Source organism: Acomys minous, assembly GCF_964271855.1.
Source record: "Acomys minous genome assembly, chromosome: 14".
In the NCBI taxonomy this organism is placed as follows: Eukaryota; Metazoa; Chordata; class Mammalia; order Rodentia; family Muridae; genus Acomys; species Acomys minous.
In genome coordinates this window covers 91,657,934-91,675,195 of record NC_140496.1, presented here as the reverse complement: position 1 = coordinate 91,675,195, position 17,262 = coordinate 91,657,934, and the positions used below count along the sequence as shown (strand labels likewise).

The following is a 17,262-nucleotide window of genomic DNA, read 5'->3' as shown; positions in this document are numbered from 1 at the left end:
CTGTCTTTGAACTGACATCTGCACTTTGGATAACCGATACCAGGATGTGAACCTCAAGACAATGGGGAACTGAGGTGAATTCCCAGGGGTAAAGCCCAGCTGAGGAGATAGATCACAGAGCAGAGAACAGGAGGTTTTCTTTCTCCTCTGGCTCCTGACTTTCCCTTCTCTTCTGAGATAGAAGATGGTGAATTAGTGTTTTCTACTCTTTAGCGACAAGCTGGAGGACTACTTTGGGAAACCAGCAGCCTCTCAGTAGTTCTCATAAAACCTAACAGTCCAGGGACCCTGCAGTCCCATGCTTTCTAAAGGAACATTTGTGCCATTTACTGTCATAAACACTTCTTGCAGCACTAGACATTCTTTCACCATGAGTTCTGCAGGAAAAGATGAAAAACTGAATTGAGTTATGAAGAGACTAAGGTACAAATGATAATAAACATGTATCACAGGTCTCATGGTGAAGACATGGCTCAGTGGCTAGAGCACTTATTTGCAGTTGTCCTGGGTTTGGGTCCCAGAACACACATGTTGGTTCACCACCATCTGTTACTGTAACTCCAGATTCAGGGGATCTGGTACCCTCTTCTGGTTTCTGTGGGTAACACACACACGTGGTACACATACATACATGTAGGCAAATACTCATATATACAAAATAACATAAAGAAGTTTAAACATCTTTGTTAAGTGATGCATGGTTCTGCCCAGGTGTTTTTTACAACTTCTAGAATTCTCCAAATGAATTTTAAAAAATTAAGTGACTGCCAATATAAGCAGTTTCTATTAAATATTCTTTTAAAATAATTTCTTATAACACTGCATGATTTTTAGTAAATCTATTTTATTTGTTAATTCTCAAAATGTACAAAATTCAGAAAAACACTTAAGATTTGTGTGTGTGTGTGTGTGTGTGTGTGTGTGACTGGTGATTGAACATAGGCCCTTGTGAACGGTCAGCAAATATCATACATTGAGAGGCATTCCTAGCCACTCTTAAGATTACAACAAAATTAACCGGCAGGGCTTGCTATTTACAGTTATCTTCCTCACAACTTAATGGGTGAGTTTAAATTCATATGGAAAAAACCGATTCTCCAGCATAACCCATGGTAAAAATGAGCCATGAGATCCTACTAAGAACTCCTGCATTTACTGTCGATTGGCCTGGATACCAGAGAAAAAACACAGAGCATGACCTCAGCCTCATGCCTTAGTCTGAGATTCTAAGAGTATTTTTAATTTAGACTTCCCTGCACATTAATTTTTCAATTCCTTGTGTTTAGATCGTAGGTGATTACTGACCAAGACTACTAAAGAGTATCTGTCTTAAGAAAGGAGTCCTAAGTGGGATGGCAGCGGTCTGTGCAGACGAGCTTCCGCTTGCTTTATCAGTCGGTCACTTCAGTTCTGACTTCAGTCTAACATCTCGCCCCTCCTTGTTCTCTTATTTCTTACCCACTACTGACCAATCATCTCAGAGGTCATGATGTGCTGGGCAAGGAAAGAGACTCTGGCGCTTTCCAGCATACTATCTGGCCAGATCATGAAACCAATCCACTGACACACAGAACGGAAAGTGTGGGAGCACTCCAACATGGCTGACTATATTTAGAAATGCAAACAAGAAAATTAGTGAGGAGAGGTTAAAACTCTAGAGCTAAAACTGCACATCTTTAGGAGAAAGGAGAACGACTGAACATCAAATCAAACAAGTGAGAAATGCAGAAGATGACCTCACAGAAAAGTCACCAATAAAGGACTTGTAAAACCTATAACAAGAGCCATGGAAAGTAAGAATCTATGTAGGGAAAGGAGGAAAATAAATTATGTTGAGCATGCTGCTCCACTCTGAGGGTTGACCTGCAGAAGAACGCTCGGTACTAAGCTTCAATAGGAAATGAGCATTCTGACAATCACAATCATGCTACTGCTCACATCTTAATTTCAACTGAATTACTTCACAGTAGGTAATAAATACTCTATTACATATACATAGTATATCCTCCAATAAATGATGACTACAGAATTTTGGGGGGGGGGGAATCTCTTTAGAAATTCTTTACCATCATAGAAGTTTTATCATCTTTTTCATAAAACTAGAACACATTTGCTAAAACATTCAAATAAGTTTACCATAAGCTCCAAGAAGAGATAGTAAGATTACTTTTATCCTCTTGGGCCCAAGACATGGTATTATTTGGTTGTTCAGCCTTGCCTCAAACTGTAGCCTAGGGTAGTTTAAAGCCCATGGCAATCCTCCTGTCTCGGCTTCAATATTATGGTATGGCAAGCCAGTGTATCTGTGAAAACTCATCTTAGATAGACACTTTTTCCCCTGGGGATAACTTTAGATATTTTTTAATTATTCAAAGTCTAATACTCATATCATACAATCTCAACTTCATAAACTATCAAAAAGAGATTAGCGTACATGAGTGTCATGGATTCTCACTAGACTTGATGGAAGTAAGCCACAGAGGACCGTTAACATGGGCATGACCTTATACTTAGTATTGCCCTCTTAATTTGTCATATTTTCCTGAGATCATTTAAGATGTTTTGAAAATGCACATCCATTATAAATTGTCTCAATCCCTAACAGCAAAATAAATGTGTGCATTCTAAACATTTTTTACTTGACACATGCACATACAATATCATAGTAAGCCTTCTTGGTACTATCTTGCCTTGATGTGGTACTGTGCCACGGCCATATAGGTAAAGATATACAAAATATCTCTGGTATTTTTCATTGAAAAGAATATAATCTCTTATTTCAACTTGGAAGTCCCAAACTGAAAGGTATTATTTTATACACTAAGAAAATAGTAATTTCAAGTAAAAATTCACTTTATGTTTCTATTCTAATAATCACTTTTTTTCTTGCTGCTTTTTTCATCTTTGAAGTTCTGATATTCTGGTATGCCAGGGCATTATTCTAAGATTTTTGGAATCAAGCAACCGCACACACTATTTTCCTCAAAGTTGGGGAGGCCAATATACAGATTAAGGCAATCTAAAGAGTTTTTTATATGGTGTCTTTCCTGCCCTTTGTGGCACACGTCTACCCCATAACTTCCTAGGAAAGGTGTCTGTGCCAAGTGGCTTGCTGAGTAAGTGCCACCACTGCTCACAGGGTGGATTTCAGTCTGGAATGGTGCTGCAAACAGCACTACAGGGGTGTGTGAGCATGAGAAAGAAAAGATTCTAGCCACACTGAGTATCTGCCATGTAGGAGATGCTGACCTTGTCACTCCATTCACAGCACAGAGGAGCTTCTGCTACTGCTATAAGCTCAGGCAAACCGAATTAAAGGTACACAGCTCAGGCTATTTGGAATACAACTTTCTCTCCAAATTCCTCCCTCCCTTACCATGTGTGCCTTTACTAACAGCCTACTGTGTTTAGCATTGGAAGGATGAATAAGGCATTGTCTCTTGTGGGAGGTTCTGGGATGCATCATCATAGACAAAATCAAATATATTGGAAGTGACAACAATGTGCTGGAGGACAGGTTCTTAAACATTTTATAGCACATCATTGAAAATAACTGTTGAAGCATCTTGAAGCATCTTAGTGAAGGATAAATAAACAGGGAGAATAGAGAGAGAAGTAGGATTGCATTTTTTTTTTGAAACTTGGCGGTCATGCCTTGTAAAGAGGAATACTTTCATATTAGCCTTTGTGGGAAAAAAAAATCAGTCTTTAAAAGTCATTATTATGGGGCCGGAAAGATAGCTGGAGAGATAGTTCTGTGATTAAGAGCACATACTGCACTTATATAGGACCTAAGTTTGGGTCCCAGCACCCACACTGGGCAGCTCATATCTGCCTGTAACTCCAGCTGCAGGTTAATCAGTGCTTATCAATATTTAATATGCAATGAAATGAATTTTTCTGGAACTTCTCTCCAAATGATAGGTGTGAGAAGGAAGTGGCACTGTTTCAAGTAAGGAGACTTCTTTAATGTTCCCAGTGACTGGGTCCAGGGAGACCACAGTGATTAGAATGGGAAAAAGGCAATTGAGAAAGGTAAAAAGCTGTCATGAGTTGTCTAGGCTTTGGGCCCGGCATGGTTGTGAAGAAGGGGTCCCTTTAAACTCTGCTTGAAATGTGTCTGGTGATGCAGCAGACTCCATACCCCAGCCGGCAGGCTGTCCTAGCCACAACTAGATTACTCTCAGGTTCAGAAGTGACAGCCATTGGACACTCTCTCTTTAACAAGCCACAGCTCAGGATCTGTACTGCCAGCACCAAGGCAGGGTCAAACCTAAATGACAGCCAGGCTCTTCCAAGCATAGGTTAGGGTTCTCCTTTGTACTTAAACTCTACTATATAACCTCCCACAGGTGGAGCCTAACACCGACCCACTCTAAGCCACAATCCTATACTTTTCCCGTAAGCCAAAAATCTTGTGAGTTAACAGGTAACACTGGTATGATATGTGGCATACAACTACTCAAATACCTCATTCTGAAAGTCCCAGAGGCTCTTTCGAAATATAAATAAAAAAAAAAAAACCCTCTGGTGAGAAATAGATTTTAAGGAACAGAGACCCTGCCTGTCCACTTGTCTGGTCATAAAACGTAAGTGAATTCTTTGCATAGGAAGCCTTAAGAAGGAATGGACCTACGTGCCCAATTGTAGTCACTAGCTGGTCAGTCCCACGGAACAGTACTTTACTTACAAACTCTAATTTGATCTGATGTACTGTTGTTCTCTGAGATGGTGTGTTCAGTTAGCACAGTGATTCCTGAGCAGAACCACAGAAATGGGCCATGGTTGTAATTCTCACTAGGGTGAAAATTCAAGACTTTAGAAACTTTGTATAAAAAGTTGCCATACCAGGGACATTTATGCTTCTCTGTTTATCAATGGAAAAACAGAGTCTGCAAAGGTTGAACTGGGGCAACCGCTTTGTCAAGGCAAACAGAACAAAACAAAAACATTTTTTTAAAAACACAACAAAAAATTTTAAGAAATAACTGCCAAGTTAATAAGTAAATTCTCAGAATGAGGTAATTACCATGGCTAGGTATCTCTCAAAAACCTGTGGCTATGGGTGAAAATGCAATGATTCTTATCAGGCCTTTACTATGGTCCTGATTAGGCATGCATGCCGTCCTGGTAAGTTTGTATTATCATCTGACACAGACTGGGAAAAGATAGTTTCAACAGAGAGACTGTCCAGGCCAGATTGCCCTGCTGATCTATCTCTTGGAACTGCCTTGATTGTTGAGTGCCATGGGGAGGCCCTGCCCAGTGTGGGCAGTGCTACTCCTTGGGAAGTTGCCTGGAAATGGGTTATGAAAGCTGGTGTCAGAGAGCACACACTAGGAAGTAGCTTTCCCCCGCGGGTCCTGCCTCTAGGTTCCTACCTTGAGTTCTGGCCCTGTCTTCCTTCAGTGGTTGATTGCAATCAGAAGGGTAAGCCAAATAAATTATTTCCTCTCCAAATTGCCTTTGGTCATGGTGTTTGACACAGCAACAGAAAGCAAACTAGAACCTATGCAAAGTATTGTGAGAAAGCACATGGCTAGATCATAGTTTGATACTCTATGGATTTATACATTTAGTGTTCTAATGATATTTCAATGTCCTCTCTGAATGCTCACTAATTGAATGGCAAAAGGGTAAATACAGTGAAGTGGTAGGTTTGTCTCATGTATTATAGTGTAGACAAAGTCACATGACAACACACATGTCAATTGTATATTGGGGAGGAAAGGAATGCAACTTCCCCAATGGACAAGGAAGGAACCAGGCACAGTAGCATGTGCTGAACTTATTTAAGACCAGCCTATTTCAAACTCTTCTGATGGTTCACAACTCAGGCAGGAAAAATGAGTACCAGATTTGGGTTTCCATCAGTGCACAATGGCAACTCAGAGTAGCTAAGGCGAACACCGAGCATGCCCAGGGGATATTGTGCCGGAGCCAGCTCAAAGGATGCACTGACTAACTCAGCCAGTCCTCTAAATGAAGTGGCATGCAAGAGACAGAGCAGTGTGGTGGCCAAGAGCTTGAGTCTTGGAGTACAAGACACGGCTGAAACCCTTGCTGTCACACTGACTGCTTCTTAACTTTGGGTGATTTATGGTGACTATGGAGCCTCTTCCCATGGTCTGCACGATCGTGTTCTGCATGCTCTACTCACAGCATTTCCTAACACACTCAGAACAACTACACGGAGGTCGCTCTGTTAACCACCATTTGAAGGAGACACTCACAAAGCAGTCATTTGCTTAAAGCCACTGGCTGGAAAGATACGCTACAGCTAGGGTTCATTATAGTAGCATGCTGCTGACTTCCCTCACAAGTACATGGAAGAGCTAAGGCGGCAGCTTGCTTACAAGCCGACCTTCTGCAAGGCTGAGTGCAGGGACGGAGCTACCCACTGAGGCACTAGGTTCAGAGCCTTGGAGACTGGGAAGAGCTCAGATGTGCTGCTTGTAAAGAACAGGATGCTCAAGTTCTGTTCTTCCAACTGGGACAGCTCCCTGTGCGCAAGGAGAGGCTGATTTGGTGATCCTCGTGACTATCAAGCAGCTCTGAGATGGGGCCTGATGTGTGTTTGATACCATCCAAGGTCTAGGATGGACTCCAGAGTGCAGTAACTAGAGGAGACATGTCTCAGACCTCAGAACAAAGTGGACCAACACAAGCAAGGTCTCTGTGTCTAGAGGGTTTGGGGGGAAAGTGGGAGGTCAGTGTCTCATGAGATAAAGGTGAAAGAGTAAAATAGTTTTCATAAAAGTACACAGATCATCTCATTGAAAAATAATTTTAAAACTATATAATTTAGAGTACTTATCCAACCTTTTGTTGCTGCTGCTGTTTGTTCCTTTTTTAAAATTATTTCTTATTTTTTTGCTGTTTGTTCTTGGAGACAGGGTTTTTCTGTGTAGCCCTGGCTGTCCTGGAACTCACTCCTTTAAAGTATAACCATTACATGTGTATTAGAGACCAGGTACATTCTCTGAGGAGAATGTTGCATCTATCCTGGACTCATGAGAACAATTCCAACCTCTGCAGTTATTTACTCAGTTATAGGATATATAACGACAAATACATAATGTGAGAGTAAAGCTATGGTATCCCATATTTTATTTTATTTGTTTCCAAATACTGTCATGTTTTTGTTCTGTCATAATAAAAGCAACATATTTGCTTCCTTTTCATTTTTCACATCATTATATAATTATAACATTTCTTCCTTCTTTTTTTCTCGCTCCAAACCCATCCACACAGTTCTCCTTGCTCTCTAGTGTGGTGTCTGATTGCCAAAGTTATGGTCTTCAGATTTAATTTTCTGGCCAGAACTATGTCTCCCATTACATTTGCAGATTTGTGTGCAAACACTTTCAAACAGCTGCATCCACCCTGCTCCCTCACACTGGCTCTGGAGCTCCTGTCGGAGGGTTTCTCCTCCCTCACTGGGTTACCTTCTTTTGTCCAGTTTCTTCCAGAAACACCAGTTTTTCTTTTTTTTTGATTCTTCCTCCTATATCAGCAATTCTGGAGGCTTAATTCACTCACAGCTTTCACCAATATGAGTTTGTCTTCAGCCCTGATTTCTTGTTTCAAAGGGTTATTTTTTTCCCCCAAATCCTGGTGGGCACTCTGAGTTAACTGTGCCAGTTTTACTCAATCATGCAGTTAAGAGAAGTCATTGGTTATCCCTGTGCATTGTCCCTTCTGTGCCTTGGTTTACCCCATCACAATAAGCTACTTACTCTCAGTTCTGTGAATTCACCAGAACTGAGGACACTTTGAAATGCTTAGAAGTTCTTTTGAACTGTTTCCTTTAAGTTGTATTTTAACCTTTGTTCAGCTCTAACCACTTGAACTGAGATAATTTACCATGTTCCTAAATTATAGCCTTGTTCATTCTTTATTTATGTTCATGCATGATTTCGGGCTGAGAATTCTGCCTTCATTGTGTTAACTTGTTTTCAGGTTATCCCTGACTGTAGCCAAAAGCAGAACCACACAGCCAACCCAGAGAGCTCTTTGTGCTATTCTCTTTCTTTCTCTCTCTGTTTTATATTTCTGCAGAAAGATTTGATATATTCTGGGGGCAGATCTCTGGTGCCTATACACACAAAGCCATGTGTCTGATTTTAGCATTGTAAAAGAAATACAATAAACGATTAACAAATATTTCATGTCCCCCTCCTAAACCGCCAATTGTTACCAAGCGTACAATTTTTCTCCCTATATTGCAAGCCAAAATGCTGTACATAGAAATGAGTGGCTTGGGAATATTAATCAGTGCACAGTTCTGAGGGAGCAGCTCTTTAGCATGAAGCAGAGGGGGCATCAAGAATAAAACTTTTGGGCTTAACTGACTCAGCCCCTTTAGATTCTTAAAGTCAAAGCTTAACATTTAGATAGTGCCACTACTTGCTGGAAATAATGCCTTGACTCTGGTGGCAAATCCTGAACACTTAGGATCCTCATATATTTTTTCCTGAGAGTAACTTGTGTCAATGCTGTCATGTGAAGAAGGTCAAGCACCTGTCATGGCACATAAGTATAGCTTTGGTAGAAATTCTTATAGCCAAACCCTTTCAGGGCTACCCTAGGGGCCATAAAAATGCCACAGTAGGCTCCAAAGTCTCCATACAAAGATCCTTATGTAAGACATTTAAAGGAGTCACTCTACTGTGACATCACACATGAAGAATTACCTAGTAATTCGAATCAAGAACATTTCTTTGTGCACAGTTGAGATGGTTTCACAGAAGCACAAGGAAATCTGATCAGCTCCCATGGCTGACTCGCTTGTGGTCAGCATTAGGATAGAAAAGCATGTGGAGAGGACAGGGGTCCTACCATGTGGCTTTCCCTTTAGTTGAAAGCAGAGACAGAGTTCTAATTTAATATTGTGTTTCCAGGGCAGCCTGGAACTATACTTGGCTTCAAATGCATTCCTTTTATTATTCTTTTCTTTTCTTTCTTATGCGATAGGATTTCAATTTCACCTCCCCAACATTTTCTTGTTAGCGTGGCTTATCAAATATCACAGTCTCAAACATAATTTGTATTTAAAGGAGAAGAGAGTGATCTCAGAGTCTACGACTTCAAGACAAAAGCAAATCCCAGATGAGCGAGTGTGCCTCACTCCCAAATCTGTCACTAGCTTTCTGGTGCTCTCTGCCAGGCCAGCTTTCTTCACTGTGGTAATGAACAAAACAGAAGCTTTGGTGTTGAAAGGCATTTCTGGGAGCTTCTCCCTGCTCCTCGGGATCACTTAGGACTCCTTGCCTTAAATGAGTCTTCTTCATGAATGAGGACAAACTACCAGACGAGAAAGAGTCATCTACTGGAGCTTCTTTCTCCTACATTGAAGGCATACGCTTATTTTATCATCCCAAATCAGAAATGGAAAGGAAACAAGGCCCATAATACATATAAATTTGGGGCTCAGGAAACATTCTTTGGCAGTAAACTTTTTTTGCAAACTTTTCAAGCAGGTAGTTAGTATTTGGTGGTTAACACTGAAAACAAAACAAAACAAAAGACAAAACAAACACACACATAAAACAAAACAAAAAACAAAACCTGAAAGCCCCACCACAGGCCAATGCAATGCGAGCTGCAGCCCTATGTCAGGCAGACTCCTTGTAAGGCAGAAGCTAACGGGAGAGAACCGTGGTATGGCCGGGGTCCTTTCTGTGCACTCGCACACACCTGCACTTCTTACCCAAATGAAACACGTGCAACTTCCCAGAGAAGACGATGCTGAAACAGCTAGATGGAAGCCATCTCTTGTATTGCTCTTGTAGGCTAAGAACAAAGTCTCAACATGTGGCCCAGGCTGACCTTGAACTCACAACTCTGCTTCATTTCCTCAAGTTCTCAACTAGTGTTTATGGGCAAAGGATAGTGTAAAAGTCCAGTTTCATAAAATATCCTACATCATATCTAATATAAATATTCCTTCATTATCTCTCTTCCTCCTTCGCTCCCCCTTCCTCCTCTCTTTCTAGCTTTATCTTTCCATCTAACCAGGCTGATTCCAAGGAAGAGATTTAACAATGATAATCGTAGGTCTTGGGTATCTCAAGTGCCTGAGAACAAGGCAAGTGCACAAGCTAGTGCTCTTTCAGGCCGTTGCTTTACTAGCTATATATATTTTAGGCTTTATACTGACAGATTTTTCTTTGCTTCCTAGGTTAATACAGGGACAATAATAGCATCTCTATCAAAAACGGTTGTCTTCAAGATTAAAGATAATAAAAACAACATAATAAATTGTCTAATAACCTTAAAAAATCATACTTAATAGTTTTTTTTCTGTCCAAAATGACAAAATTAATGAGAGTGTTTATTATGTGCCAGCAACTCAGAATGATGCATTACACTTTTAAGTGTCAGCTGCCGTCACTCAGCAGCAGCATCATTAGATGCTCAAGGAGAGGTGACAGACCTGGAAGGCAATGCGAGGAATCCCTACTTGCTGGGGGCCTCACGGACACTTAGAAGCCAACTTGATATGACAGGAACATGAGCTGCAAGCTCCTATTATTACCTCTGACTTTCTTAGTTGCCACTGGATATGGGGCAGAACATTGAGAAGGGCTAGATAAATCACTCATCAAGAGACAGCCCCCACCCAAAATAACCCCTTGAAGGAAGAGCTTTCATTGAGCCCTTTGATGTCTGTAGCAAACAGACAAGGACCCTGGTAGGAGCCCAGGGCCACCCCTCAGTGACAGACAGGTTCCAAGCATGGCAGAGTTGGGACTGCTGCAAGCAAAATAAACTCAAATAAACTCAAGTATATGCTGCTAAATCCCAAAGAGATCAAAGCACTCTGGGGTGTCCCATAAACTGTTCTCTGAGCATTGCAGAAATCCATTCATTTCAGAGCCTTATAAAATAAAATTGTTAGGATTCACCTTGTTTGGCCAGTCCAAAATGGACACTTGAACGTATTTGCCATGAAAACATTTATTTCTGTGTATTTCTTCCCTTAAATGGGGACATTTCTGAGAACTGAGCTAAATTTCAGCCACCCTCATCGGCATGAAATGAGACAGTAGCATCCATAATATTCAATTTTATCTGTTTCAGACTCAGGATCCTAAGATGCTTAACTTTCAAACAGGACAGACCCTGAAACTGCCACCCACGCAAGTGAGAGCTGCCAGTTTTGTACCGGCGCTAGAAGATGTTGGTTGTTCTTACATTTTATGTCCGAATTTCCACATTTAGCATTCTGTTCTCACGCAGAGATGACAAGGCATGAAGGAGAGGGGGAAGCTAAGGATTCTACTGATGGAATTGGCTTCTTACCAATCGAAACTGATCATGAGGTGCAGAGGGCACCTTACTTTGTGGCATTTAATTTTCCTTCTTTAGCTCCTCTAAGCTCTTTCTTTAAAAGAAAAGTGTACATGCCTGCGTGTGTGCATGCGTGCATGTGTGTGTGTATGTGTGTAGTATATGTACTTAGTGTGTGTGTGTATGTGTGTGTGTTGTATATGTACTTGGTGTGTGTGTGTATGTGTGTTGTATATGTACTTGGTGTGTGTGTGCGTGTGCGTGTGCGTGTGCGTGTGTGTGTGTGTGTGTATATACATTTGAGCACAGGTGTGCCACTGCACTTGAAAGCCAAAGCTCAATGTCAGGTGTCTTTCCTCCATCCCTTTTCACTTTATTTTGTGGCTCACGGTCTCCCAAGGTCCCTAAGCTCATCCATATCTAGACTGGCTGGCCCACGTGCCTCAGTGATCTGCCTTTCTTCGTCATGTCCCCCAGTGCTGCTCCTGTGTAGACATGGATCAGCACTCCTGGCTTTTAAAGTGGGTGCTGGAGATCAGAATTTAGGTCTGCATGATCATGCATTAGCTGAGCTAAGTTTCCCAGCCCAAAGGTGCTTCTGGGAAACTTGCATGCTGTGCAGCAGGGGAAACCAGGCCTGAAATACCACCATGTGCTGGGGAGGCCCATCAGTCAGGAGTCAGGGTGTTAGGAAATGGCGGAGGCTTTCCTTTTCACTGCTCCCAACTACCCTTTCTCTCCCCATATTCACACCCACAAAAGAAACACCGAACTAAGTGCATTTTTCTCTTTAGTCTGACTAAGGGAAAGAAATGAGCACTTTTTTTAAAAGGAGAAAAAAGAAGTAGGAAAAAAAATCACATACTACCTGTTAAGTAGGATATGTTGTGTCCAAGACACTAAAGATAATGGCATCTACTTTCTCCAAGTAGATAATGATGCTTTTGCTTCCTTTTGCTCATCTCCAAGCTTGTAGCAATTATTTGGAGGATCTAACTACTATTAAAAAGTATTAATGCTGCTTAAAAATTTGAAAGCATTAATCATCTAAGTAAATGCAGCTAGTGGAAGTTAAAGCAGAAAATGCTGTTCAAAAGGAAAAAAGTATCGATGTGAAGGCAGACAGAAGCTGAGCAGAGCAGGAACATGGAAGTTAGGGATGTAAGGAGCAGTTGCAGCCAGTAAGACCAGGCTGGGTTCCCCATGGACCAACTCTCTGCATGAGAGAAGGGCAGTATAGTGGTCTGAAGGGCTCGCCTTAAATTTTTGAGTGGAGGAATGTGCATAGAAAGGAAAAGAATCTTCTAAGACCAATCAAAATGAATTATTTTAAAGGAGAGAGAGAAAGAGAGAGAGAGAGACAGACAGACAGACACACCCACACACACCCACACACACAGGCAGAGACAGAGACAGACAGACAGACAGAGATGAGATTGGGGATAAGAAGGCAGCAGCAGCAAGGCTGTGAAGCTGGGGCAGCCTATGAATCCCAGCCACCAGTGAGGTCTTCCAGGGCTGATCCTGACCACCCACTCAGCAGATCAGTTACTTATTGGAATGCGTTAGGATGCAACTGTAACCTTGTTCTTTTTTTTTTTTTTTAAAGATTTATTTATTTATTATTTGTACAGTATTCTGCCCCCATATGTGCCTGCGGCCAGAAGAGGGCACCAGATTTCATTATAGATGGTTGTGAGCCACCATGTGATTGCTGGGAATTGAACTCAGGACCTTTGGAAGAACATACAAGTGCTCCTAACCTGTGAGCCATCTCTCCAGCCCCTGTAATCTTGTTCTTAAAGTGTTCTTAAAGTACGCTTTAGAAATGTTGGCTGATGAATTTGGCTAACATGTCAGTTTGTTTACAGGGAAGCTTACTGCATTAATGCTAATAAATATTAATTTTGAAAATATCTGCATTCAGAAGACAGTACACCAAATTATGGAATTTGCCATAATTACTTTGAACTGAAGGAAAGTGGATAAGCCTCCAAATCAATGCTTTTCTGACTTCCTCCCATCCCTCTCTGATCCTTCTCTCTTGATGCATCCAGAGCAATGTCCCCCGTTCCCAAAGTCAAGCCAGGAAATCATAGAATGTTCTCCCTCCCCTTTGAAGGCACCCAAGCATGCAGAGGTGCATGTGGACAGACAGACTCCCTGCCGTGTCCCTTAGCATATTCCCTTCCATCAGACCCCTTTGTCCTGGCACACTGTTGACATTATCATCCTTAAGTCGAACAACTAGATACTTGTTCTTAGCTTTCTAGGTAGTTTTCTCTGGTGGCCCCTGTGTCACCTAACAGTCTGCATGAAGTTTCCAAACCTTCCTTTTGTTATGCACATATCAGCCACAAGCTTTATGGTGGGTGGAGCGAAGCATCCTATCTGGCTGCCATTACAATGAGTAAAAGGAACATGGGGAAGAGAAACTATGGAATAATGTTTACTGCTGCTTAAGGTTCAGAATCAGTTTGGTTAGTATTTTTCCTTTAGTTAGAATAATCCTGGCAATTTATGAAGGTGCTGTCTTTTAAGAAGTAACACTGCTCATAGGCAGCAGCAATTACGGCTTATAACGTGGGAAGCATCCAGAGTCTACACACAGTAGAAACTGTGAGCCTACCCATATTTGCTTAATTAATTTCTAAAGATATTTTTAATTTTAATGAGTATTTTCCTTCTGTATCTCCTTTGCTCCCCATCCTACTTTCCTGCAATGTGGTATCTAAGAGTTTATGAGGACAAGGAGTTGCAAGAAGCTCCAGGAAAGAGATATATGAATGTCAGCAATAAGTTGTGTGCTTAATCAATATATATTTAGGTCAATTTTATCTTATATAGTCTTATAAATTATATATATTATTTATATAAGTACATAGGCATTTAATTTTACTTTTTGGCTGAGGCAATAGGCATTTTGTGTTTTTAGCTGTTGTTAGAGTTAATAGCAACACAGTATTAAATCATGCTGTCCAAATTTTAACTTTTAGAAAGGGCCACAATCTCCTTTTTTTTTTAATAGAGCTGTTTAATTGTTATTCATTTTAATTAACCAGAGTATCTACTTTTATCTTTGTTCTTTATTTTGTAATGTCTTATTCTATTAACACTATCTACTTCTACATCAGTCCTCTAACAAGACTTTAGTTTCCTCAAGGCACTAAGAAATCCAGAGCACCTTGCACAGAGCAGGACTTATTGCACATGTACAAAGAAAGTTTGCTCTTGTCACATCTTTGTCCCTTTCATGCATTTTGGTCATTTCACTAGGACTCACAGAGACCATCTTTGTCTCTGGAGAAAAGCTATTCTTTTTGAAGGCACCTGTAGCACCTCCAAAATAACTTTAACACTCTCATGGCCTCACTCATATATTAATACAGATATATAGAGAGTATTACCATTTGAAGTTATTAATACTACTTAAAAACTGACAATATTAAGGACATGAATGTGGCAGTGGACATGACGTAGTAAAGCAGAGGGTGATGTTGGAGGGTACCAGACCTCAGCCCAAGCTTACCCACGTGAGAATGCCTTTCCTTACCACACACATCAAGACAAATGAGAGGAGATGGTGCTAGGAAATAGAAGGTTGCCTTTTATTAAGGAGGCAAAAGGATATCAAATAGCAATGTGGGCAACTGAAAGACAGTTATTAAAATAGTTTATATTTCAACAAGCTTAGGTCCCAAAGTGATGGGGAAAGCCTCTCATGGCTTTATTTCGACATTTTCGTTTTCTTTTTTTAATTTTTAATTAATTTATTCTTGTTAACATCTCAATGATTATCCCATCCCTTGTATCCTCCCATTCTTCCTTCCCTCCCATTTTCCCCTTATTCCCCTCCCCTATGACTGTTCCCGAGGGGGACTTCCTCCCCTGTATATGCTCATAGGGTATCAAGTCTCTTCTTGGTAACCTGCTATCCTTCCTCTGAGTGCCACCAGGTCTCCCCCTCCAGGGGACATGGTCAAATATGAGACACCAGAGGTTTTTTTGTTTTGTTTTGTTTTATTTAATGTTTATGAGTGCTCTATTTGCATGTATACCCACAGTTCAGATGAGGGCCTCAGATCCCTATACAGATGTTTGTGAGCCATTATGTGGTTGCTGGGCAGTGAACTCAGGACCTTTGGAAGAGCAGCCAGTACTCTTAACCTCTGAGCCATCTCTCTAGCCCTTATTTTGACGTTTTCTTACCTCAGACAAAATGTTTCCGTTTTCCACATTATGATTTAAGCATAAACTGAAATCTAAGAAATGTATGCCTGAGGTTAACACCGAGATCCCAAGCAATTACGTGGCAAACGGATGAGTAAAAAGCTTGAGCACTTACCGTCGAATCCATCCTCCTCTGACCCCAGCTCGTCATCTGAGCAGATGTTGAGGACGTTCACCAGCATCTCGGTCACTGCCGCCCCACATGGAAGAGAGGAAAGATGGTCCAGTTTCCAGCTATAAGTCATTCCTCTGTCGCCACTCAACAGCAACTTGGGCAACAGCATGCCTTAGCTAAAATCATTTCTATACTTCTGTCCCTCGCCAAAGCATGTGGATCTGGATCTGCCTTTATCCATCATAAGAGATAACTCAGTGTCTGATTCCATGTAGGCTTTTAAAAATTAAATTATTATTTCATCCTTGTGAAACCCTCTATAACACATATTAAACATTAGTTCTACAGAAAGTAGGGGAAACAAAACAAAACAAATATTGGATGAGAGAACCCTGTAAACCTGCAGGGAGAACTGCCGTGGAATTTTGTATTCATTTCCACGTGATGCTGCCTGATCTAGATTAGATTACAGACTTCTGTTCAGCAGTGACTGAGCAGATACCAGACTCCTTTTAGTTAATTTGTCTAATTCTCCATAGAATCCAGCTCCGAGGCAGGTGAGTAGCTGTGTGTTTAATAAAAGCTGCTGATGGCTGAGCTAATACATGTGGAGCAGATTTGGGAATATTGATTTTTAGAAATAAATATGTTGACAGAGGGATCATGACATTTGATTTCTAAACAAGCTTTAAGTTAATGGAGATGAAGCAGAATCTAGGAAGTAAATAGATGGTAACAGGTTTGTATAACAGGGGGCTGTGTGTCCTTCCTGGCAATATGCATGCTGTCACATTTAATGTTTCTTAAATTTTGGTTGGGTCTTATCAAGCAGGTAATGAGAGTCCCAAGGACCTTCAGAAGATGTCTTTAAGGTGACACAGCATTTCAAGAAATGTCCTTTATGAACTGAAGACACACGGAGTAAATGCCAGTGGTGGTGACATTAATCCAGAGTTTAATTGCCAAAGTTGAATTGTGTTTTCTAATATATCACTGCTTTTTTTTAAAAATAAAAAATGTTTAAAATTTGAACAATTACCAGAAATCACCCACCTAAAGGGTGTTCCATCATGTCTGACTGTTGCAAGGATCTACACTTCATTCTCCACAGCAGGCGACAGCTGAGCCTGTCTGCATGCTGGGACTGGTCAGTGCAGGAACCTGGAGCCAGGAGTCCCACAGGAGGGATACTGTTACAAGGCACCTGTGATTTATTTGTGCATAAGAGTCAACTTCTACACTAACAACTCTTTATTTGCCTTGTGGAATCATTATCAGAAATTTACACAAAACAATCCCCCAATAAGTCTTGTAGAGTCTCAGATAACATGTGGCTTTTCTCTAACACTTGGCGTAAGAGCTGACTTCCTGAAGCACATGGAAACATCTTCACACAGCACTACAGCTTTCTCCTAGAGCACATGGGAAACTAAGTGAGGAATGAGCCAGTCTGTCAAGTCAGTTAAGGTCTCCTGGCTACAGTGCAGAGCCTCCTCCTGGCTTTTGCATACTTATCCATCAATCACAGATTTTTTTTTGGTTTGTTTTTTGCTTTTTGTTTTTTTTGTTTTTTCTGAAGTTTAGGTTAAAGAATGAAAACAAGACAACAGGGGAAGAAAGAG

The 17,262-nt window shown here is 41.0% G+C and overlaps 1 protein-coding gene and 1 long non-coding RNA gene across 7 annotated transcripts in view; one reads left to right on the top strand and one right to left on the bottom strand.

Annotated features, from left to right (window-relative positions):
- PPP3CA (protein phosphatase 3 catalytic subunit alpha) overlaps positions 1-17,262 on the bottom strand; it is a 278,323-nt gene that overhangs the window by 15,704 nt on the left and 245,357 nt on the right. For all 5 annotated transcript variants that reach the window (XM_084756053.1, XM_084756054.1, XM_084756056.1 and 2 more), the window contains one exon: positions 15,641-15,715. In XM_084756053.1, coding sequence (XP_084612179.1) covers positions 15,641-15,715 — 75 coding nt within the window. The remainder of the gene's footprint in view (positions 1-15,640; positions 15,716-17,262) is intronic.
- The window catches only part of LOC311582790, a 50,342-nt gene that overhangs the window by 13,030 nt on the left and 20,050 nt on the right, over positions 1-17,262 (top strand). Inside the window, exon 3 of one of the 2 annotated variants that reach the window (XR_014774236.1) lies at positions 1,287-15,142. The exons of the other annotated variant lie outside the window; for it this stretch is intronic. This is a non-coding gene — a long non-coding RNA (uncharacterized lncRNA). Of the gene's footprint in view, positions 1-1,286; positions 15,143-17,262 lie in introns of those variants that run through there. 2 annotated transcript variants of the gene reach the window in all.